The 24,842-nt window shown below is 41.6% G+C and overlaps 1 protein-coding gene across 6 annotated transcripts in view; it reads right to left on the bottom strand.

The window, feature by feature from the left end:
- Window positions 1–18,587: 18,587 nt before the first annotated feature.
- Window positions 18,588–24,842, bottom strand: part of kif9 (kinesin family member 9) — a 103,753-nt gene continuing 97,498 nt past the window's right edge. For all 6 annotated transcript variants that reach the window (XM_072269195.1, XM_072269104.1, XM_072269026.1 and 3 more), the window contains 2 exons: window positions 23,390–23,494; window positions 18,588–18,854 (listed from right to left, as the gene is read on the bottom strand). In XM_072269195.1, the coding sequence (XP_072125296.1) occupies window positions 18,741–18,854; window positions 23,390–23,494 (219 nt within the window). In that variant the 3' untranslated portion in view covers window positions 18,588–18,740. The remainder of the gene's footprint in view (window positions 18,855–23,389; window positions 23,495–24,842) is intronic.

The following is a 24,842-nucleotide window of genomic DNA, read 5'->3' as shown; positions in this document are numbered from 1 at the left end:
TGCGGAATGCAGAGAGAGGGCGGGAGGGAAAGATGTGCTTAGTGGTGGGATCCCATTGGAGGTGGTGGAAGTTACGGAGAATAATATGTTGGACCCAGAGGCTGGTGGGGTGGTAGGTGAGGACCAGGGGAACCCTATTCCTAGTGGGGTGGCGAGAGGATGGAGTGAGAGCAGATGTATATGAAATGGGGGAGATGCGTTTAAGAGCAGAGTTGATAGTGGAGGAAGGGAAGCCCCTTTCTTTAAAAAAGGAAGACATCTCCCTTGTCCTAGAATGGAAAGCCTCATCCTGAGAGCAGATGCGGCGGAGACGGAGGAATTGCGAGCAGGGGTTGGCGTTTTTGCAAGAGACAGGGTGAGAAGAGGAATAGTCCAGATAGCTGTGAGAGTCAGTAGGCTTATAGTAGACATCAGTGGATAAGCTGTCTCCAGAGACAGAGACAGAAAGATCTAGAAAGGGGAGGGAGGTGTTGGAAATGGACCAGGTAAACTTGAGGGCAGGGTGAAAGTTGGAGGCAAAGTTAATAAAGTCAACGAGCTCTGCATGCGTGCAGGAAGCAGCGCCAATGCAGTTGTCGATGTAGCGAAGGAAAAGTGGGGGACAGATATCAGAATAGGCACGGAACATAGATTGTTCCACAAAACCAACAAAAAGGCAGGCATAGCTAGGACCCATATGGGTGCCCATAGCTACACCTTTAGTTTGGAGGAAGTGGGAGGAGCCAAAGGAGAAATTATTAAGAGTAAGGACTAATTCCGCAGACGGAGCAGAGTGGTGGTACAGGGGAACTGATTAGGTCTGGAATCCAAAAAGGAGCGTAGAGCTTTGTGACCTTCCTGATGGGACTGGACACCCATGGTGAAAATAAAGCGGTGGGAGCCAGGGAACTTAAAATCATCGAAAAGTTTAAGAGCGTGAGAAGTGTCACGAACATTGGTCGGAAGGGATTGAACAAGGGGGGATAAAACCGTGTCGAGGTATGCAGAAACGAGTTCGGTGGGGCAGGAGCAAGCTGAGACAATAGGTCGGCCAGGACAGGCAGGTTTGTGGATCTTGGGTAGGAGGTAGAAACGGGAAGTGCGAGGTGTGGGAACTATAAGGTTGGTAGCAGTGGATGGGAGATCCCCTGAGCGGATAAAGTCGGTGATGGTGTGGGAGACAATGGCCTGGTGCTCCTTAGTGGGGTCACGATCGAGGGGTAAATAAGAGGAGGTATCCGCGAGTTGTCGCTGTGCCTTGGCAAGGTAGAGGTCAGTACGCCAGACTACAACAGCACCCCCCTTATCGGCGGGTTTAATAATAAGGTTAGGATCAGTACGGAGGGAGTGGAGAGCAGAGCGTTCAGAAGGAGTGAGGTTGGAATGGGGACAAGGTGCGGTGAAGTCGAGACAGTTGATGTCCACTTCCTCCAAACTAAAGGTGTAGCTATGGGCACCCGTATGGGTCCTAGCTATGCCTGCCTTTTTGTTGGCTTTGTGGAACAATCTATGTTCTGTGCCTATTCTGGTATCTGTCCCCCACTTTCCCTTCGCTACATCGACAACTGCATTGGCGCTGCTTCCTGCACACATGCAGAGCTCATTGACTTTATTAACTTTGCCTCCAACTTTATTAACTTTGCCTCCAACTTTCACCCTGCCCTCAAGTTTACCTGGTCCATTTCCAACACCTCCCTCCCCTTTCTCGATCTTTCTGTCTCTGTCTCTGGAGACAATTTATCCACTGATATCTACTATAAGCCTACTGACTCTCACAGCTATCTGGACTATTCCTCTTCTCACCCTGTCTCTTGCAAAAACGCCATCCCCTTCTCGCAATTCCTCCGTCTCCGCTGCATCTGCTCTCAGGATGAGGCTTTTCATTCTAGGACGAGGGAGATGTCTTCCTTTTTTAAAGAAAGGGGCTTCCCTTCCTCCACTATCAACTCTGCTCTTAAACGCATCTCCCCCATTTCACATACATCTGCTCTCACTCCATCCCCCCGCCACCTCACTAGGAATAGGGTTCCCCTGGTCCTCACCTACCACCCCACCAACCTCCGGGTCCAACATATGATTCTCATAACTTCCGCCACCTCCAACGGGATCCCACCACTAAGCACATCTTTCCCTCCCCCCTTCTCTCTGCATTCCGCAGGGATCGCTCCCTACGCAACTCCCTTGTCATTTCGTCCCCCCCATCCCTCCCTCCTGGCACTAAGCGGAACAAGTGCTACACATGCCCTTACACTTCCTCCCTTACCACCATTCAGGGCCCCAAACAGTCCTTCCAGGTGAGGCAACACTTCACCTGTGAGTCGGCCGGGGTGATATACTGCGTCAGGTGCTCCCGATGTGGCCTTTTATATATTGGCGAGACCCAACGCAGACTGGGAGACCGCTTTGCTGAACATCTACGCTGTGTCCGCCAGAGAAAGCAGGATCTCCCAGTAGCCACACATTTTAATTCCGCATCCCATTCCCATTCTGACATGTCTATCCACGGCCTCCTCTACTGTAAAGATGAAGCCACACTCAGGTTGGAGGAACAACACCTTATATTCCGTCTGGGTAGCCTCCAACCTGATGGCATGAACATCGACTTCTCTAACTTCTGCTAATGCCCCACCTCCCCCTCGTACCCCATCTGTTACTTATTTTTATACACACATTCTTTCTCTCACTCTCCTTTTTCTCCCTCTGTCCCTCTGAATATACCCCTTGCCCATCCTCTGGGTCCCCCCCCCCTTGTCTTTCTTCCCGGACTTCCTTTCCCATGATCCTCTCGTATCCCTTTTGCCTATCACCTGTCCAGCCCTTGGCTCCATCCCTCCCCCTCCTGTCTTCTCCCATCATTTTGGATCTCCCCCTCCCCCTCCCCCTCCAACTTTCAAATTCCTTACTCACTCTTCCTTCAGTTAGTTCTGACGAAGGGTCTCGGCCTGAAACGTCGACTGCACCTCTTGCTAGAGATGCTGCCTGGCCTGCTGCGTTCACCAGCAACTTTTATGTGTGTTACATAATTAAGCATTTCGATCGTGGTGAACGAAGTAAGGACTAAGTGAGTTTGGCTTGTGGAAGCTGACAAAGATGATGTTGAAGAGGTTTTGGCATCCCATGACCAAGAACTGATAGATGAAGAGCTGAGGCAATTGGAAGAGGAAAGGATAACAATCGAAACCGAATGAGTAATGATAAAGTACGACTTCAATTTTGAAAGGGTACGTCGGTTTAGGGGATATTTGCAGGATGGTTTGAGTGCTTACAAAGAACTGTATGATAGAAAAATGCGCGAGGCTCAGCAGTTAAGCAAGCCTTCCACATCAGCCACAGCAGACGACGAACCTTGACCTTCAACATCGAGGCGGGCAGTCATAGGAGAAGATGAGCTGCCTGCTCTAATGGAAACAGACGATGAGATTGCACCCCAGTGTCCCACCACCCCAACCCCCAGGCCGCGGACAGATACCGATTCGTGGAGAATGCAGCAGTACCCGGGAGGCACACAGCACATCTTTAAGAAAAATGCCGAAATAAACATGCTAATTAATTAGGTGCCGCCTGACGCATAATTGTCGGCCCAGATTAGAGGCAATGCAATTGGCAATCGGCACTGATTTGGGCCGACAATGACGTGCCAGGCGGCACCTAATTAATTAGCATGTTTATTTCGGCTTTTTTCTTAAAGATGTGCTGTGTGCCTCCCGGCTACCGCTGTACCGCTGCATGCTTCGCGATCGGTATCGGTTTGCTGCCAGGAGGGTGCCACTGCATCACCCAAACTCCGATGACTCAGTCTAACACACCATCATCAGTGTGCTCTGTGATGTCCCAATTCCAGTAAGTGATACTACACTGTACATACATTATTTCTACTTTATATTGGCTGCGTACCTTAACGTGTTATTTGGTATGATTTGGCAGCTTCATAGCTTAAAGGTTACTGGAGAGCGCTTGCGTCATGTTTTTGCTGACAGTGCTCGCGTGAGATTTTCGCTACGGAGAACAGTTCAGGCAATGATTGTGGAAAAGTATTTCTACTTTATATAAGCTGTGTATTTATCATATCATTACTGCTTTTACTATATATTACTGTTATTTTAGGTTTTATGTGTTATTTGGCATGATTTGGTAGGTTATTTTTGGGTCTGCGAACGCCCACAAAATTTTGCCATATAAATAAATGGTAATTGCTTCTTCGCTTTACGACATTCCGGCTTACGAACCGTTTCATAGGAATGCTCTACCTTCGGATGGCGGGGGAAACCTGTACCAGACAAGAATCTTCAGTTATGAAAAAACAGTTCAAGGGTATATTTTGGATAAAATACATAACTGGGCAGAGGAATAGAAGATGAAAACTTAATTTGCCATTAAATATAAACAGATAAATGTCCAACGCACCTGCACTTCATGAATAGTGTTTAAAAGATGAAAAGGTTCTTGAGAGTTAACGCAGACTTAATGCTCAAGAAGTCCTACAAATGTGAAGTAGCAAACAGGATGTTTCAAAATTCACGTCTGTGTCAACCATGATGCCAAAACAAACTAATCCCATCTGCTTCATGTGGTCTATATCCCTCCATTCCCTGCCAGTTCACATTTCCTGTATATTGGCCCTCACCCCATCCTCCCACTATGATAACAGGGATAGGGTTCCCTTTCTCCTTACCTGCCACCACATGAGCTTCTGTATCCAGCCAATCATCCACCGTAACTTCCACCATCTACAGCGGGATCCTACCACTTTGCACATTTCCCTCTCCCCACCCTCTCTGCCTTCAGTAGGGATCACCTTATACGTGAACGCCCTTGTTTACTCATCCCTCCCCTCTGATCTCCCCGCTGGCACATTCCTACACCTTCCCTATCCTACAATTAATGTCCTTCCAGGTGAGGAGTCTCCAAGTCTGTTAGAGTTATCTATTGTATTCAGTGCTCCCAGTAAGGCTTCTCTACATTGGTGAGGCCCAATGTAGATTGGGGGACTGCTTTGTTGAACACCTTTGCTCTATCCGCTGCAAAAACTTAAATTTCCCTGGTGGCCACTCATTTCAAATCGACTTTCCATTCCCTTTACAACATTCACAGTCTTCTCTACTGCCACGATGAGGCCACACTCAAGTTGGAGGAGCAACACTGCATATTCCATCTCAGTAGCCTACAACCTGATGGCATGAATATAGACTTCTCGAACTTGGTAATTTCTCTCCCGCCCCCTTTCCCTCTCTTTCCATTTCACATTCCAGTTCTCCTCTTACCCTTCTCCTCACCTGCACATCACCTCCTTCTTGTGTTCACTCCTGTTTCCCTTACTTCCATGGTCCACTGTCCTCTCCTTTTAGATTCCTTCTTCAGCCGTTTACCTCTTCTATTTATCCAGCTTCTTACTTTATACCTTCTCCTCTACCCATCCACCTTCCTCCTCGGACTCTTTCTCCCCGGACCTCCTGTCCCATGGTCCTTCTCCCTGGACCTCCTGTCCCATGTAACTTCTGCTAATGCCCCACCTCCCCCTCATACCCCATCCGTTATTTATTTTTATACACACATTCTTTCTCTCACTCTCCTTTTTCTCCCTCTGTCCCTCTGACTATACCCCTTGCCTATCCTCTGGGTCCCCCCCCCCGCCCCCCGCTGTCTTTCTCCCCGGACCTCCTGTCCCATGATCCTCTCATATCCCCTTTGCCAATCACCTGTCCAGCTCTTGGCTCCATCCCTCCCCCTCCTGTCTTCTTCTATCATTTTGGATCTCCCCCTCCCCCTCCCACTTTCAAATCTCTTACTAACTCTTCCTTCAGTTAGTCCTGACGAAGGGTCTCGGCCTGAAATGTCAACTGTACCTCTTCCTAGAGATGCTGCTGGCCTGCTGCGTTCACCAGCAACTTTGATGTGTGTTGCTTGAATTTCCAGCATCTGCAGAATTCCTGTTGTTCACCTTCCTCCTCACCTGGTCTCACCTATCACCTACCAGCTTGTACTCCTGCCCCTTTCCCACTGCCTTATTCTGGATTGTGGCCCTTTCCTTTCCAGTCCTAATAAAAAAAAAACACAATATGAAACGTCTTTTGTTCATACCCCTCTATAGATCCTGCTTGACTTGCTGAGATCCCCTTGCATCTTATGTGTGTATATCCTCTTACAAACTAAGATTTCAGATACAGTAGAACTCTGTTAATTCAGCACACTCCACACTTCAGTGGTGGTAAACTAGCAGACTTTCTGGGCTTTTGGATATTATTCTATTAATATTCTATGACTATTAATTAATTTTTTTGGAAAATGTTGCGCAGAGGAATCATATTTTTTTCCAGTGAACCCAATAAATTTAAAGAGACCACATGATCCTGGAGAATCTAACGAGAGCTGTGTGTTTCCAATTTTTTTTTTGTTTATTTTTAAGTATGATTCAAGGACCATTTCTTTGATGATAGAACATTGAACAGTACAGCGTAGTATAGGTCCTTCGGCCCATGATGTTGTGCTGAAGTTTTAACCTACAAGACTAATCTAATGCTTCCCTCACACATAGCTCTTCATAACCCACCCTTGTGATTAGTTGGCTATATTGTTAATTCTAACAAGCTTATAATGTTATGTGAAAAATTCCCATTAATTTAGAGGCCTTACAAAACATAATCTACTTACAGGTTATCTGTCATGGGCTTTTGCCAGAGGATGAAAACGCTTACTTTGCTGCATTTTGGAAAACCTGTAGAAAGAGATGGAATAATTGCATTACAATCAGTCACAGCAGTGCATCCAGAGTAATGGCACTGGTTCTGGTGAGCAAACTAATCTATTTACCTATTGTACAAGATGATTTCTGTCTCTAGCTAAAAATGATTCAGCTACCTGTTGAAGATCTAGAGGGAATCCATAATAAGAAACAGAAAACTGTTTTACCAGTTTGCTATTCCTTAGAAAAAGAACACCCTTACATCCAATCCACATCATATTTGTGCTAATTTATATGTCATGCCAAAGCGGGAAGCATTGATTCACAGAATAATTAAACATAGAACGCTATTTAGCATGGGATATCTCCTGAAAAAAAAAGTCCTTTCTCCTTCTCCAGTGAAATGCAACATTTTCCTCTTTAATTAATTGTCCAATGCCTTTACATTAACTTTTTGGCCTAAATCTGATTAACTACCCTCTGAAAAGTTTCTTCCCATTTGTTGTAAGAAATTAAAAATTCAAAATATCTTTACACTCCCTTTAAAGACTCTTAATATCATTACTTAGGCCACCACCACTTAAAACAACCAGAGATTCAGTCAAGCTTCATTTAGAGATATAGACGGTTGAAATGGCAGATGAGGTTTAATCTGGAGAAGTATGAGATGTTAAATACAGTAAATAGCAAGACCTTTTGGAGCACTGATATACAGAGGAATTTTTTGGTGAAAGTCTGTAGCTCTATGAAAGTGGCAAGATGTATATATGATGATAACAAATGGCATTGCCTTTATTGGTTGAGGCATTGAGCATAAAAGTCCAAAAGTCAGGTTACAGCTATATAAAACTTTAGTTTGGTCACATTTATATGACTTCGAGAACTTCTGATCTCCATATTACAGGAAGTCTGTGGAGGCTTTGGAGAGGATGCAGAAGAGGTTCACCAGGATGTTGCCACAATTAGAGAGTGATAGCTGTTTGGAGAGGTTGGACAACCTGGATTGGTTTTCTCTGAGGCACTGAAGGCTGAGGGGAGAAAAAATAAAAGTTTAAAAATTATGAGGCATGAAAAGGATTGTCAGAGTTTTTCCCTCAGGGTGTAAATTTCAAATACTTGAGAGCATAGCTTTAAGGTGACAAGGCATTTAGACAGGTATATGAATACATAGCGAACAATGGATATGGATCCCATGCAGGCAGATGGGATTAGTTTAATTCGGCATTATGGTCGCAGAGTCACTGTGGCCTGAAAGGGCCTGTTCCTTTGCTATATTCCAAATAATTTCTGACTAAAATAACTGTATCCAGAATACTGTCACTTTATTGCTTCAATGACACAAATAAGTTTCCCCAATGTCTATGTTTGTAAAAGCTAACTAAATATGCTCACTGCAAATTCACTGCTAAACAATCACTGCAAATTATTTTCTTCAAATGTTTTATCCATTTCCTTTTTAAAGTTTTTACTGAATACTCTTGCACTGCCAACAGTATTCAAATCATGAATTCCAGATCACAGCTTACTGAGTTTCAGTGAATGGGATCAGTCTTAATTATTAGCCTCAAAAATATACCAATAATATCTTCTGTAACAATTTAACAAGCAAATTTTAATGTAGATGTGTGTTTGATGGTTGGCATAGGTTAATGTTTTTTGTTGTATTTATGACACTATAGGTGTTATAACTGTTTGGACAAGGTTATTCCAGATCAAGGGTTACCAACCTTTTTAACGTCATGGAGTCTTACGTTAACCGAGAGGTCTGTGGACCCCAGGTTGGAAAGCCCTCCCTGTTCTAGACCTTCCATATCTTGAATCCATCTTGTAAGGGTTCTTCTGTTGGAAGAGTTTTCCTTTAGGTGAGAAGCTTAGTCAAAGCTCATTCTAACTACTAAAGTGCATATTATTTGAACATGAATAGAGGGCCCTTTTTGGGCAATAATTAGGGTAATCTGGTCAACGGTTTCCATTAAATCTAGTTTCACTACTTTTTCAGTTAGTATACACAATCTCTCTTCTCTCTCTCCTCCTCGCCCTCCCCCTCTCTCCTCGTGATGAACTTTTGACCACGTGGAATCAAGGAGTAAATGGAGGTGAGATCAGTGAAATGTTAACAGAAAACAGTTCATAAATTAATGGCTGGGGAGGTTTCCAGAAAGATTAATTCTGGAACCTATGGTCATGTACATAAATGAGAATTAATCATTGAAGGGACAGTTTCAAAATTTCCAAAGGTGCCATCAAATTCAGAGTACTGCAAAACTGAGAAAGTTTAGGATTATCATTCAGTGAATTAAAATATTGATAAATGTGACATTATACAATTTGGAAGAGAGAAATCAGAGAGCACATGCTTCTTGGATAAAAATATATTTTAGAAAATGGAAAACTTAAGTATGATTATGAAAGAATTTAATAGAGTAGAATTGTCAAGACATTTCTCCATGACCTACAAAAAAGTCTGGATGCAAGTAATAAATCCAGTAAGAATTCCAGAGAATCTTATTTTTCAATGCCACGGATTTAAGAAAACATGAGTAGCTTTGAGAAAATCGCTATAGGTGCATTTAAAACAGGGGTTCTCAACCTTTTTTATGCCATGGACAAATACCAATAGGCAAGGAGTCCATGGACTCCAGGTTGAGAACCCCTGATTTAAAGGGTAGCTGGATACATATATAGGAGAATGGAATAAAAGGTGTAAAACAGAAAATGGTGGGAGGATCCTCGTATGGGGCATAAATATCAGGAAAGATCAGCTGAATCAAATGACCCTTTTCCATCCTGTAAACTCTTACTGTGAAACAACAGGCCTAAAGCTTTTCAGTCTTAAGCATCTACTGCACATTTTCTTTTGCTCTATCCTAGGACCAGCATGTAAGTGCCATTACAACAAAGGCATGACAGTGCCTCTACTTTCTTAGAAGTTTCCACAGATGTGGCAAGACATCTGAAACTTTGACAAACTTCTACAGATGTACATTGGAGAATATCCTCATTGGTTGTATCACGGCATTGTATGGAAACACCAATGCCTAAGAACAGAAAAGCCTACAAAAAGTGGTGGATGCGGTTCAGTCTATTACAGAAAAAGCCCTCCCCATCTACAAGGAGAAAGCAGTATCCATTATCAAGCACCCTCAGCATCCAGGCTATGCTCTCTTCTTGCTGCTGCTACCGGGAAGGAGGCACAGGAGCTGCACCGCCAGGTTCAGGACAGTTCTTACCTTTCAAACATCAGACTCCTTCCTACACCTGCATAGATAGCTTCACCCCCCACAATTCTGAATTGATTTCACAGGGGCTCACTTTCAAGGGCTCGACAACTCATGTTTCACTATTATTCATTTAGTTATCTGTATTGATTTATTTATTCATTTTAGTGTTTGCATATTGGTTGTTTGTCACTGTGCGTAGTTTTTCATTGATTCTACAGTATTTTTGTTCTAATGTGAATACCTGCAAGAAAATGAATCTCAGAGTGACAGATTTTTCTTTGATAATAAACTTGAAATTTGAATTTTATTGAATTTTGATTGTAAATAATTGGGAATCCAAAACTTCTTCCAAAATATAAAAAAAGACCTGTTTGAAAGATCTGTGAATTGAATTTCCACAGGTACAATGAAAAATGTACTTGCAGCAGCATTACAGGCACAAAGTTCAAAAGAAAAACATAAATTATACAAAAATTGTACAAGGAACTACATGATTAGAACTAAAAAAATATGATATGAATTTTTCCTGGATACTTTGCCTTCTTTGCAATGTTTTAGGATATGCAAAGGAAACTGTTTGGAATAGACTAGATGGATCAAATGGCCTCCTACACTATAAGGAAAAAGAAACATTTTGTCACACTATTTGAAACAGATGCTCAAATCTGCTGAATTTAAATTCTGTTAATTTGGAATTGTAACAATAAAATAGTTCTAGTACTGATGATACTGCTATAAAGCCCATTTAGTTCACTAATATTCTACCATCCTTACATTGTCAATGCATAAGGATACATCTCCAATTAGAGTCTAAACATGGAAAAATAGTGAAGAGACAGGATTGAAGGTTTTTCATTGATGCTGCAGATAACCAGATTGATGAATTAATGGCAGAAATAGAAATAATTGGGTTTGGAATATAAGAATTTATCGAAATACGATGGCAAAATAGCCAAGTATTGGGAACAAAATGCCCAATTTTAATTAAGTAATAGATAAAGAAGAAAATGAGAATGGCTAGTCCTGATAAGAAAAAAAAGTCATGAAGACATATGAATGAAAGGATCATAGCTCAGGAAATCAAATAGAAGAATCAGTTTGGGTAGAGCTAAGAAATAGCAAGTGACGGAAAAAACTAATGGGAATTGTCAAAAAGCCCCAAACAGAAGTGAAAGTAAGGAATCATGGACTTGGATGTGCATAAGAACAAGAGTAGGAATAGGCCACTTAGGCTACATCCACACTAGACCAGATAATTCTGAAAATGCCGGTTTCGCGTAAAAACGACAGGCATCCACACTAGGCGTTTTTAAAAATACCTCTGTCCATATTAAAACGGATATTTGGGCGAATCTCACTAGCCATGCACAGGACACACGGAAAACGAGCAAAGAGGAAACAGTATACTTGGTGTGCGTTTGTCCAGTTACAGAGTAGAAAAACTTAAAAGGAAATTGCCAAACGATAGACTTGCTGCGTGTTTGTTCAGTTACAGACTAGAAAAACTTAAAAGGAAATTGCCAAACGAAAGACTTGGAGCGCGTTTGTCCAGAAACATTTCCTACACCCATAGTCTCTTCACCGATGAAAGGGACGACAGCTACAACTAAATGCCATAAGGCTTGTTACTGGGCAAAAGTGAAATTTGCTGTTACCTCATTTGTTTGCCTTTACTCTTGCCATGTCTTTGTATTATTTTGCTGTATTTAACATGTGCAATAAAACAAGTTACTGGGCAAAAGTGACAATTGCATCTATTGAATGTTTGCAGAAGCAATACATTAATAAAGCACCTTGTTAAGTGTATAAAGCAAGTCTGCATCAGTGTTATCTTGTATTTCCATACAATGTTACATTAGGCTGTTACACATCTATTGTCAGATATTGTTGTGGTGTTGGAGGTTGCATTCAAGAAAACAATGAAATGCCACGCTGCCGCCACCATCTGTTCCGGCACATCATGACAGCGGTTTTAAAAATAGCTGGTTACCCCGTACACACTATGCCGGTTATTAGGTGTTTTCAGATTTATTCACTCTGGAGAGCGTTTCTGAAAACCTCCGTTTTTGGGGGAGGAAAACACCGTTTCAGTGTGGATGGAGGGTCAAAACGAAGAGAAAAAGCTTCGGTTATGGATTTATCCGGTCTAGTGCGGACGTAGCCTTAGTGCCTCATGTCTACCGTGCCATTCAATATAATCATGGTTGATCTGCTCCAGGCTTCACCTCTTTTGTGCCAGTTCCTCATTGTTCTCAGTTCTCTGATCTTTCATCAAATTATCTACTTCCTCTTTAAATATTTCCCAGTGATCTAGCTTCCACAACACTGGTTCCCACAATAAAGTTGCACTAGAAAGGCTGGAACAACCTGTTCCATGCTGTATCTCAATAAATTAAAAATATAATTTCTACCTTGCTCGTTCTGTGTTATTTCCCTTTCTTATTCTATTTTCCTTGAACCTTGTCTTACAGCTCCAATACTGTACATTCTATACTCCAATAGATCCTTACCATATTTAAATATTTGTTGCAGGTCCTCTTTTTTTTTGTTTGCCATATCTTTGCATATCGTTTGACATCCATAACATCAGGATTTAAGAGATTCCTTTTCACTTTACAGAAAGCAGATTGAGTCCAATCCCTTTAATACACCTTAAAGGGTTATTATCCCACTGCTCCAATACTGCTTTTCCTTTGAGTAGCATGTCAAGTCTTCTTTTGTTAAATCATACAGCTTGACAAGATTGACCCTGTCCAAATTTAGCATACCTTCAGCCTTTTCCATCATACTAAATCTAATAAAATATATTTTTGCCTCCAAAATCCTCCACCGCAATCACTCTTTTCAGTTTTCCAAGTTATTCCCTAAAGAGGCCAATCCTTTTTCTCCCTCCTCAGACTTCCCACTTGTTTGGCCTACAACAAATTGCATTTATTGATCTCAGTTACACAATAATTATAGAATATCAACTCATACAGACCAGAATGAGCAAGCATGGGCTTCAGAACAGCTTCTTAGTCACTTGTAGGAAGAGTGAAAAATCAGTTAAGCTTCTTCCTCTGCTTCAGTATAGTAACTCATGCAAAGAAGTTATGGATCAAGTTTAAATGTCATACACTCATGTTTCCCCTCCACATGGATGAAGAGTCTAATATATTTGATGAGTATTTATTTAGGCGCGGAGAATGGGCCCACAGGAGGTGCAAGAGACTGCAGATGCTGGAAGCTGAAGCAACACAAAAATGCTTGAGGAATTCTACAGGTCAGGCAGTATCTATTGAAGATAATTGGGCAGTCCAAATGAAGAACTCCAAACTGAAATGTCTATGATTCATTTTCATCCATAGATGCTACCTGACCAGCTGTTTTCTTCCAGAATTTTGTGTGTTAGAAGGAGATTGAGCTGTTGGCAATCCTAAGTAAATACAGTACCTCAAAAACTATTTGATGGCGGCTGAATGAAAACTGCAGGGCAGAGTGACCATTGAGAACAGATGTTGGCCTCTAATGCTATTAAAACACACTGCACTCCTGGCATAGTAATATAAAAATAGTCTATTCAGTTCCACCACCAATTAAATATGATTAATTTGTTTTTTTAACTTAGATCAATTCCCTTCATTACTCTTACTTCATGAAAAACTAATAATGTGTTTTGAAGTTTTGTATTGATTCAGTGTGATTGAAGGGTTGATATGAATAACCACTGTGCATCCAAATCCCATCATCGTGTGGTTAAAAAAAATGGAGCACTAAGGCTTACAAACATATACCATTCGTAAATTACAAGATTTACTTGTCTACCGTAGCTGCAGTAGTGGCAGCAGGACCAGTCTATAACAGACTAGAGGCCTAGGAACCTAAATGCACTAAACGCTAATACATTTGTTCTAGTGAAGATCCGGTCACATTGTTTCCACAGCCGCGGGCAGGCAAAGGGAATCCTAGTATAAATGACAAATTATTTTATTCAGCGGGCTGTTACGTTTGATCAATTGCCTGAAAAGATCGTGGATACAGAATCCAAAATAATCGTCGAAAGTAGTGTATATATTTGAAAAGCAAACAATCTATGGGTAAAGAGCTGGGACTCTATATATTAAAAAAAACATTGATAAAGGTTAGAATTGCCTTGTATTTTCGCTCTACCAATCTGGCAAATGACCTGAAGGCTTAAGGAGACTCTTAAGTAAATGAAAATCTTCCTCTTCTGAGCCTAATGTCCTTCAGATCTCAGAAATGCATGCCCAGGCTCATGGTGACTGGGAATGCTTTTCTCTACTGAAAGATCCTCTATCGCTGGCCGATTTATCGACTGATCAGCTCTTCCCCCGACCCCGGCTGGTAATCAGTTGTGGCTTCGCTGCCATTTCAGGAGGGCAAAATGAGCGCCAGTCTGAAAACCTGGGCCTCAAATCCGGGCAATGGAGCACGTTGTGGGCCCACTCCCCCCACCCTCCGTCCATTGTATACCGGCCTAAAGCATAAGCCCCGCTGATTAAAAAATGTGTGTTCCCTTCCTACCCTCGCCTCCTGGGGCACGATTCCATGAGACTGTAGGGCAGCTTCCGACATCTTAGCAAGGCTTCCCCTCGTAAGTGATCGCGCGCGCCTGGGCCGTTTCACCTGCCGGGTGCGCTGCTCGCGGAGCCAGGCCGGTGGCTGGGACATCTCCCGCAGAAGCGTGCATAAATGCAGCCGGGCGACACTGGAAACCGAGGGTAATTTGGGAATGGTCATTAAGGTGAAATGTGCCTTCCTCACAGACTTGGATGGGGCAAATATTGGTAGATAAAAGGGGCGAATTTTTTTAAAAACACCTCATTTCGGGAACCGCAGGTAGGAAACATTAGTTCTCTCAGCATCTCTACTAAGATTTTGGAGTGCCGATTGCACCTACAATACAAACCAGATATAGGCTCGCTGGCGGCGATTACTAACATTTTCGGTCCTACATTTTAAGGCTGTCGGCAAAAGATCTGGCTCAACAAATTACGAAATTAAAATCTTTTTTTTCATGAATTTAATGGGTTGTATAGCTGTCTGTAAAGGGCAGTGTGGAATAATAGTGAACAAGTCATTTTCTGAGAAATTTAATGGGCGGGTTGACCCTAATGGAGAAACTGTGTCTGGGGAAATGAGATTAAATTAGCAGCAATAGTGCATCTGTGGTTGTGCAAGTTCAGCAAGGTAAGATTATTATATCAATACACACAAAATGCTGGAGGAACTCAAGCCAGGCTGTGGAAAAAAAATACACTCGACGTTTCCCGCCGAAACTCTTACGTTGGGCAAAACTGGAGAAAAACAGCAGAGGAGTAGATTTGAAAGGTGGGGGGAGGATGTGAAACTTGGAGAGGAGGGATGAAGCAAAGAGCTAGAAAGTTGATTGGTGTAAGGGACAGAAGGTCATGGAAGAAAGAAGAAAGGGGGGGGCAGAGGAGCACTTGAGGGAGGCGATGGGTGGGCAAGGAGATAACGTGAGAGAGGCAAAAGGGGATGGGGGGGGAGGCATTACTGGGTTTGAGAAATTGATGTTCATGCCATCGGGTTGGAGGCTACCCAAATGAAATGTAAGGTGTTGTTCCTCCAACCTAAGTGTGGCCTTATCACAACAGTGGAGGAGGCCATGGATGGACATATCAGAATAGAAATGGGACGTGGAATTAAAATGGGTGGCCACTGGGAGATCCCACTTGCTCGGTGAAGCCGGTCTCCCAGTCTGTGTTGGGTCTCACCAATATACAGGAGGCCACACCGAGAGCACTGTACACAGTTTATGACCCCAACAGACTCACAGGTGAAGTGTTGCCTCACCTGGAAGGACTGTTTGAGGCCCTGAATGGTAGTGAGGGAGGAGGTGTAGGGGCAGGTGTAGCACTTGTTCTGCTTGCAAGGATAAAGGCTAGGAGGGAGATCAGTATTAGAACACTACAGCACAGAAACAGGCCCTTCAGCCCATCTAGTCTGTGCCAGACCATTAAACTGCCTCAGCCTATCACCTTGCTGCCAGACCACAGTTTTTCATACCCCTCCTATCCACATACCTATCCCAATTTCTCTTAACTGTTATCTAACTTATATCTACCACTTGTGCTGGCAGATCATTCTACAATCTTACCATCTTGAGTGAAGATGTTCCCCTTAAACATTTTACCTTTCACCCTTAACCATGACCTCTAGTTCTAGTCTCACACAAACTTAGTGGAAAAAGCCTACTTGCATTTACCCTATCTACACCCCTCATAATTTTGTATACCTCTGTTAAATCTCCCCTCAGTCTTCTACAGGAATAAAGTCCTAATCTACAAGTCCTAACCTTTGAGAAAGGTAAAATTATGAAAATAGGGGAAAGATAGCCACTAGTCTTCAAGGTATAGATTCCAGCAAATCAATGGCTCAAAGCAGCACAACCTGGAGTACTCAGATTGAAAATCTGGCTAAATCGAGCTATAGCAACAATCTCTTACTTGACAGTGGGGAGGGACAAATGGACAAGGAAGTTGCATAGGGAGCGATCCCTGTGGAAAGCCAAAAGTGGGGTGGGGGGGAAAAGAAAGATGTGTTTGGTGGTGGGATCCAGTTGGAGCCGGCTGAAGTTTCAGAGAATTATGTGCTGGATGTGGAGGCTGGTGGGGTGGTAGGTAAGGACAAGAGGAACCCTATCCCTGATAGGGTGGCCGGAGGATGGGGTAAGAGCAGATGTGTATGAAATGGAAGAGATGCAGTTGAGGGCAGCTTTGATGATGGAGGAAGGGAAGCCCTTTCCTTTGAAAAAGGAGGACATCTCCTTCGTTCTAGAATGAACAGAACCTGAAGATTATTATGTAGTTGGTTTGAATTTATGGGAGCGGGGAGAAGTGAAGAATTGGTTAGTCAGCAGAAAGTATCGGTTCTATGGAAGGAGTGGTCCGTTTTTATTTAATCAACAATCATCTGGAGGAGCTCAGCAAATTCAGCAGGAATTGTTGACATTTCGGGTTGAAACCCTGCATGCATCAGGACTGAAAATGGGGAGGCAAAGTGGCCAGCAATACAGAGGACAAGGGAGTGAGGTGAATGGTGGATTGAAGAGGGGTAGAAGATGACAGGGCAGATTGCACCAAATCAGGGAAGGGATCAGGAGTGGCTTTGGGAGACTCGAGCAAGTAAATAATAGAGGTAAGAATTGAGAGGTAGATAGATCAAGGTAGACGGAGGGGAGTGTGAAGGCTGGAGACTACTATGGAAAGAGGGAAGTGGGAACACAAAGGACAGACAGTGATGGAATCTGATAAGGGGGAGATAATGGGAACCCTTGGAGGCTTAGAGAGAGCTAAATGGCAGCACCTTCATGGACACTAGCCTCCATGACGTCCAGGATATCTTCAAGGAGCAAAGCCTCAAAGAGGCACCATCCATCATTAAGGACCTCCATCACCCAGGAAATTGCCTTCTCATTTCTACTATGAAGGAGCGGGTACAGGAGCCTGAAGGCACACACTCAACACTTAAGGAACAGCTTCTTCCCCTCTACCATCAGATTTCTGAATGGACTTCTAACCCATGAACACTACCTCACTACTTTTTTTTTCTTTTTGCACTACTTTTAATTTCTAAATATATACCTATACTTCTTACTGTAACTTAGTTTTTATTATTATATATTGCAATGTACTGCTGCTGCATAACAATAAACATGACTTTATTAAACCTGTTTCTGAGTCTGAAACAGAATGGAGGGAGGAGGGAACTGTGTGTGTAGTGGGTGGATGAAGCCAGAAGAGTGATTCTGAAATAGAATGGAGGGAAGAGGGAACTGTGTGTAGTGGGTGGATGGAGCTAGAAGGGTGAGGGTGACAAACGTGGGATGGAGTGGGGTGGGGTGGGGTGCTTTGAGAGGAAATGTACAAAATGGGAGGATCGGAAGGGACAGAGGTTACAGTGGTTCTCATTGTAAAAGAAAATGTGGCAAAGTCAGCCCTCCCAGAGCTTGTGGATAAACTACCACAATCCTCCTTGCTATTTTGCATGGTTTCTCATCACACCTAATTTTCATAAATTTAGGTTTTGCAGTTACTATTGTAACTGTACTCTAAATCCATACTAAATCAGTAATTGAATTTTGATCATACAGTGAAATAACATACAATGTAGGCTGTGGTCTGAACCATGACTTTTTTTCTTGTAACTTGGAATGTAATGACATTGAAGATTGGAGGGTGGCTTGTTCTTGATAGTTGAGGTGATCATTCCTGGTTTCTTCTTTATGGTTATCGGTTGGGACTGCCCCATGGCTTTGGTATAATTGTGCTGAAAGGAAGGAAAAATTCATATAGTGAAATAACATGCCATTTAACAGGAGGCATAATATTCTGTTATAAACAACTCTAGCATTTTGCATTGAGTATTGGACATTAGGTCTTTGGGGGTATGAATCTGAAACACACTGCCACTAAAAAAATGAATGCTGAGTCAACTGAAACTTTCAAGACTGAGATCCATAGTTGTATGACATTAGTTAACTCACTGTGAATTAGGGATAGAACTTTGAACCATAAAAAGGGATAAACTTACTCAGTACAGGCTGGGTACTTAACGCTAATGCTTTGGATAAGCACCATGCAAATTTTCAGCTTTGTATCTGAAAACTGTTTCTCAGAACAGTTTCAAAGTAAAGATAAAGACACTTCTATTCAGTGAAGCACAATATGATCTTAAATGCTTTATTAAACTTTGTACAGTATTTATTTTCAGAAGGGCCTGGCTTTAATTTTTTTGCCAGTAATTTCAGTCTCTATCTCAAAACTAAATAATATATTCTTCATGCAGAAGACATGAGTGGGTTCCTTTTGGTCACTTTTTTTCTTGTAACTTGGAATTTAATGACATTGAAGATTGGAGGGTGGCTTGTTCTTGATAGTTGAGGTGATCATTCCTGGTTTCTTCTTTATGGTTATCGGTTGGGACTGCCCCATGGCTTTGGTATAATTGTGCTGAAAGGAAGGAAAAATTCATATAGTGAAATAACATGCCATTTAACAGGAGGCATAATATTCTGTTATAAACAAATCTAGCACATTGCATTGAGTATTGGACATTAGGTCTTTGGGGGTATAGATCTGAAACACACCGCCACTAAAAAAATGAATGTTGAGTCAACTGAAACTTTCAAGACTGAAATCCATAGTTGTATGTTGACTAAGAATGTGGAACAAAGGAAAGTAAATAGTTTGAAGAATGGAAGTAAAACTAGACCCTTACGAATCCTTGCAGCATCTGGTGACGCTGTAATCTCTGTCTCAGGCCGAAGTCAACATCTTTCAAGGGAGTGTACCTTTGCAAGGCGTCAGGCCCCAATGGTGTACCTGATAGGGCACTGAAAACCTGTGCTAATCAACTAGTGCTCAAGGATATCTTCAATCACTCACTGCTGTAGTTGGAGGTTCCCACCTGTTCGAAAGGGTGTCAAACATATCAGTGCCCAAGTAGAGCAGAATGAGCTGCTTGAATGATTATTGCCCAGCTGCACTCACATCTACTGTGATGAAGTGCTTTGAGAAGTTGGTCGTGGACAGAATTAATTCCTTCCTAAGCACGGACCTGGACTCACTTCATTTTGCCTACTGGCACAATAGGTCTACAGCAGATGCAATCTCACTGGCTATCCATTTGGCCTTGAACCACCGAGCCAGCAGCAATACCTACACCAGGCTGCTGTTTATTGATTTCAGTTCAGTGTTCAACACCATCATCCCCTCTGTATTAACCAATAATTTTCAAAACTTTGGGCTTCTGTACCTCCCTCTGCAACTGGACCCTTTATTTCCTTATTGGAGACCACAGTCAATGCAGATTGGAAAAACATCTCCTCACTGACAATGAGCATCGGCGAACCTCAAGGATGTGTGCTTAGCCTGCTGCTCTCTCTACATCCATGACCATGTGTCTAGGCACGGCTCAAACACTATCTATAAGTTTGCCAAGACACAACTGTTGTTGGCAGAATCTTAGATGGTGATGAGGAGGCATACAGCAGTGGGATATATTGTCTGGTTGAGTGGTGTTGCAACAACAACCTTGCACTCAATATCAATAAGACTAAGGAATTGATTGTGGACTTCAGGAAGGCAAGTCGAAAGAAGACACACCAGTTCTCATCAAGGGATTAGTAGTGGAGAGGGATGAGCAGTTTCAAGTTCCTGGGTGTCAACATTTCTGAACATTTATCCTGGGCCCAACATATTGATGCAGTTATGAAGAAAGCACCCTAGTGGTAAGTAGAGCAAACTCATCTTCAGATTCCTAGACCTGGGACTCAATACCACCCCCCACCCTTTCATCTGGATTGTTGACTTCCTGTCCAACACACTGCAATCAGTAAGGATAGGCAGCAACACCTTCACTATGATTATCCTCAGTGCTGGTGCCCCACAAGGCTGTATGCTCAGTCCTCTACTTTACTCCCTAAACTATGAGTCAGAATACGGGAAGAAATATAGAGCCAAGCCATGTCAACAACCTTTACCTCAGTGTCAGCAAAACAAAAGAGCTAGTCATTGACTACAGGAAGGGACATCAATGGAACTGAGGATGAGATGCTTGAGAGCTTCATGTTCCAGGATTAAACATCACTCTTAGCCTGTAGTCATCCAAACACGTAGATACCATAACCAAGAAAGCACACCAGTGCTTCTACTTCTATAGGAGGCTAAAGAAATTTGGCATGTCCCCGTTGACCATCCATTACCAATTTTTACAGATATACTATAATAAATCAACCTATTTATTTGCATTACCGCTTTGTACGGCAACTGTTCTCCCCAAGATGACCATGTAAGAGAGACTAGATTACAGGGAAATAGGTGATGGAATGGGACTGATGGGAATGCTCTGGAAGCTGGCCTTGTTTAAGTGGGCCTCCTGTGTTCTGAGACCAAAATGAAAACTACACTCTTCCTTCATGAGCCTAAAGATCTGCCTCTATTTCTGCCAATCCTGAGATCAGTTAATATTTAGATGGTAGCACATCCTTGAGTCCAAGTATTACTCTTTATGGAAGTGTTGAGAGCAAGTGTCTGGATATTTAAAAACAAATACTTTAAATTTAACCAATCTGCCAATCATGTGATTGATGGCCATTAGTTGGTCTGAGTTCGTGATTTTCAACCTTTGCATTTGATATCTTTGGAATTTCAAGAATCTGATTCAGCAATAACAGAATACTGAACCAGCACTTATACAATGACAGCTTTGACAAAATATGTTTTCCAATAAGTGTAGCTACCAAAATTCTGGTAAGATATTATAGAACAAACCACAGGCAGCAGGCATAGTATGTTAGTAGTAGGGCAGACAGCTGACCAAACTTGTGGCTCTCTCCTGGGAAGCACCAGTTTCTTAAGTATCAGTTCCAATTCTCTGCTGAAAGCTTAAAATTAATTTCACTGCTGTAAAACTTCTATTCATTGCTGTGTTCCTAATTTTGTTCTGGTATTTATTGAGTTAATCCTTAAAAATGTAATGTATTCTGATCAGTCACACACCAAAGGGAAACATTCCATATTCGAGAGGTGGTCCAGTAGCTAAAAATCTTGGACTATTATCCAGAAATGTAAATAGAAATTCTATCTTGGTATCTTGGGAAAATTTTTAAAGGACGCTGAAGCTTAGAGAGCATTACTAACTGTGATCATGAGTTGATGTAAAAATCCAGCTATTTCACACTGTCGTAGGTAAGGTAGTCTGGTTGCACCTGTGACTATAGTCCCATATCAATGCAGCTGATTCATAACTTTAAAGCTGTACAAGATATTCCGGCACTGACGAGGGTGATTTGTTCTGTTGAATGTTGAATGCTGGCAATTTGCAAAGCAATACAGGTAGCTGCAATATTCTTTTCTCTGGAACCTTGCAAATGATCTTCCCTCAAATACTTTAAAAAACCCTGATTGGATGCATTCCTTTCATCCTTATAGCACATTATTTCAAGAACTTAGAAAAATCCCACTTTTGCTCCTTATATTCTGCTAATCACTTTAAATATGTGTACTTTGATCCCTAAGTTATTTCCTAATGAGAATAACTCATATCTTCCTATCTGAACCCATAACGTTCTTGTAAACCTCTTATATCTCCATGGAACATTCTCTGCTCCAAAGATCAATCCGAGTTCTTCCTCCTGTTCAATATCTTTGTGTGGAAGTTCCTCATCTCAGGAATTTTATTTACAAATCTTCTTTGCATCTTTTCTAGAATTTTTACAATCTTCCAAAAGTGTTGCCAATGTAATTATATGCAATATTCCAGTTGGAGCCCAGTCACTATTGTAGAAGTTCAATTTTTTTTTATCAAATCAGAACAAATCACAGTGCAGAATGACCTCATACAGCTACTCAGGCCCTTCTTTTGGCCAAAACATTGATTTGGGTTACTCTCACTTCTCATAGAGAAATATGGCATCAAAACTTGCCCTTCAGTCTTTACACTCATCCCATTTATTTCCCACTTTCTCAGCAATTTCTCCAAAGGCTAAAGAGGCTGAAGGTGAGTAACCTTGCAGATTTCTGTTACTTAAATGATCATACAGATATTTTTTAAATGTGATGTTATGATGGAATCTGAGAACTGCATCTTTATCTTCCAAAGAGAAACCATTGATAGGCTTTGGTAGCAAACCTACAACTAATGAACTAAAATAATGAACATTCTTTGTGATAATTCTACTGTCTCAGAAAACTGGTGTCCTTTAGTCATCTTAATTGCAGAAAAGAAATTAAAAGCCCTATTTACGTTTTCTCTTGGACTTTTCCTAAATCCATGTTCTGAAGGACAGCCGGTCAGAATGTGATGCACCAGACAGAATTCTAAATCACTGCTGCATAAAAACTGAAGACTGCATCCTGAAATTTGACAACTTCATATGAAAATTGTCTGTTTCATAGGTGAAAACGAAACAAAGGAGAGATGGCATTGGTTATGCTGATTAGGCAAACAACAACAAAGGAAATATAATAAAAATACATTAAGGTAAGAAAGGTTTTGCTTGTTGGGGGAAGAAATTTTCTATCAGTATTTCTAGAAGCAGAACACTGAAAGCAGGTTTTATGCATTAATTCTGGTGGAAAACCATTGTTTTCCTTTTCCCATTTACAGTACATCATTAACGTTTGCATCATTTAACATAGCCAGTTAACTTTATTTAAAGGCTTTGGTTCTGCATCTGTTGACCTTGGGAGAGAAGTTGCTGAGAAAGTGGGGAGAATTAAAATGGTTTAGTGTAAATGGGTGGTTAATGCTCTGCACGGACTCGGTGGGCAGAAGGGCAAGGTATTGTGCTGTATTTCTCATTGTTTTTACTTCATCAGTGCTTAAAAGTATATCAGTTTTGGCTAATCTCTGAATAAATGCTTTCAATGTGGAATAAAGAAGTCACTAATTTACTTCCATTTGACAGTACAATGAAGATTTTTCTTAATAAGTAACTCTTGGTCTGAATCTCTTACCAAGCACTATCCACATCTTCACCTACCCGTTGTTCCAGCTTCATTCGTGCTTTGTAAAATGACACTGACTCTGGATTCAACATCAGGATTTCATGTTGGATGCGCTGGAATTTCTCTTTATCATCTTCTTCCTAAATGATGAAGTCACAAGATATTTAAATGGATAATATGCACCAATATTCTCCTCTCTTGAAGTTGATTTATTTTGCTAAGGAATGAGATAAATTTTTTCAGGTTTCCTGAAGCAACACCAAGCACAGTACTTATTAAACATTTCCCTTTTGCCATTTAACATTTTCCTTTATTTTTCTTCCAACTTCAAAATTGGATTTATTAAGCAATTGGCTTTCATTGGCTTTATAAGGCATTGGTCATACTGCACTTGGAATATTGTGAGCATTTTGGGCCCCACATCTAAAAAGCTGTGCTGGCATTAGAGATGGTCCAGAGGAGGTTCATAAAAATGATTAGGGTAATGAAAGGGTTAATGTATGAGGAGCATTTGATGGCTCTGGGCCTGTACTCACTGGAGTTTAGAAGAATGGGGGGTGGGGGGAATCTCATTGAAACCCATCAAACACTGAAGGGTGTAGACAGAGTGGATGTTTCCAATAGTGGGGGAGTCTAGGCCCAGAGGGCACAGCCTCAGAATAGAGGGACGTCCACTTAGAATGGAGATGAGGAGGAATTTTATCCAGACGGTAGTGAAATTGTGGAATTTATTGCCATTGGGTATATTTAAAGCGGAGGTTGATAGATTCTTGATTATTCAAGGTTATAGGGAGAAGGAAGAATAATGGAATTAATAAATCTACCATGATGGAATGGTGGAACAGATTTGATAGGCCAAATAGCCTAATTTTGTTCTTGTCTTATGGTATTTATGGCTTAATTCAAATAGAATGGGGTTTCAATAGCTACTGCAATCAATTCCTACATAAATTTTTTAAACTCTTCTTCAGTCTATGCAGCATGCCAATATCATTATTCCTCTACTTAAATGAAACCTAACTGAATTGTATAGGATCCCATGTTCTGAAAGGTGATTTCTTGTTTGAGAACTAATTAATTGCTACTCCAAAGTCTTACTCATGTTAAAATCTGAACTTCCCAAGCAAGGATAGCATTCAGAAAATTATTATATAGTTTATTCCTTAAATTTCTTTCATCATGTTGTATTGTCTGTTTTGATTTCCGTGTTCTGCTTTTATGCTATTTCTTACCTCAGGTGACAATACTCAATTTTTCAGTTGTGCTTTTCATGGTTGAGTGTGCTAGATGTTCAAACCATGAACCAGGGAAGCAAGTCACCATTTGTTGCTCTGGTGAAATATGCATATAATTCTACATACAAACTCAGAACATCATAAGCTGCTTTTTCTCTACTTTCCCAGATAGGTTACAGAACTGCTCTAGGTTTGCCTGTTGCAAACAACTCATCTGTGTTATTAATCTCCAAGGAAGAAGAACAGTTAGAGA

Source organism: Mobula birostris, chromosome 1 (genome assembly GCF_030028105.1).
Source record: "Mobula birostris isolate sMobBir1 chromosome 1, sMobBir1.hap1, whole genome shotgun sequence".
Classification (NCBI taxonomy): domain Eukaryota; kingdom Metazoa; phylum Chordata; class Chondrichthyes; order Myliobatiformes; family Myliobatidae; genus Mobula; species Mobula birostris.
This window is presented reverse-complemented; position numbering and strand designations above follow the sequence as displayed.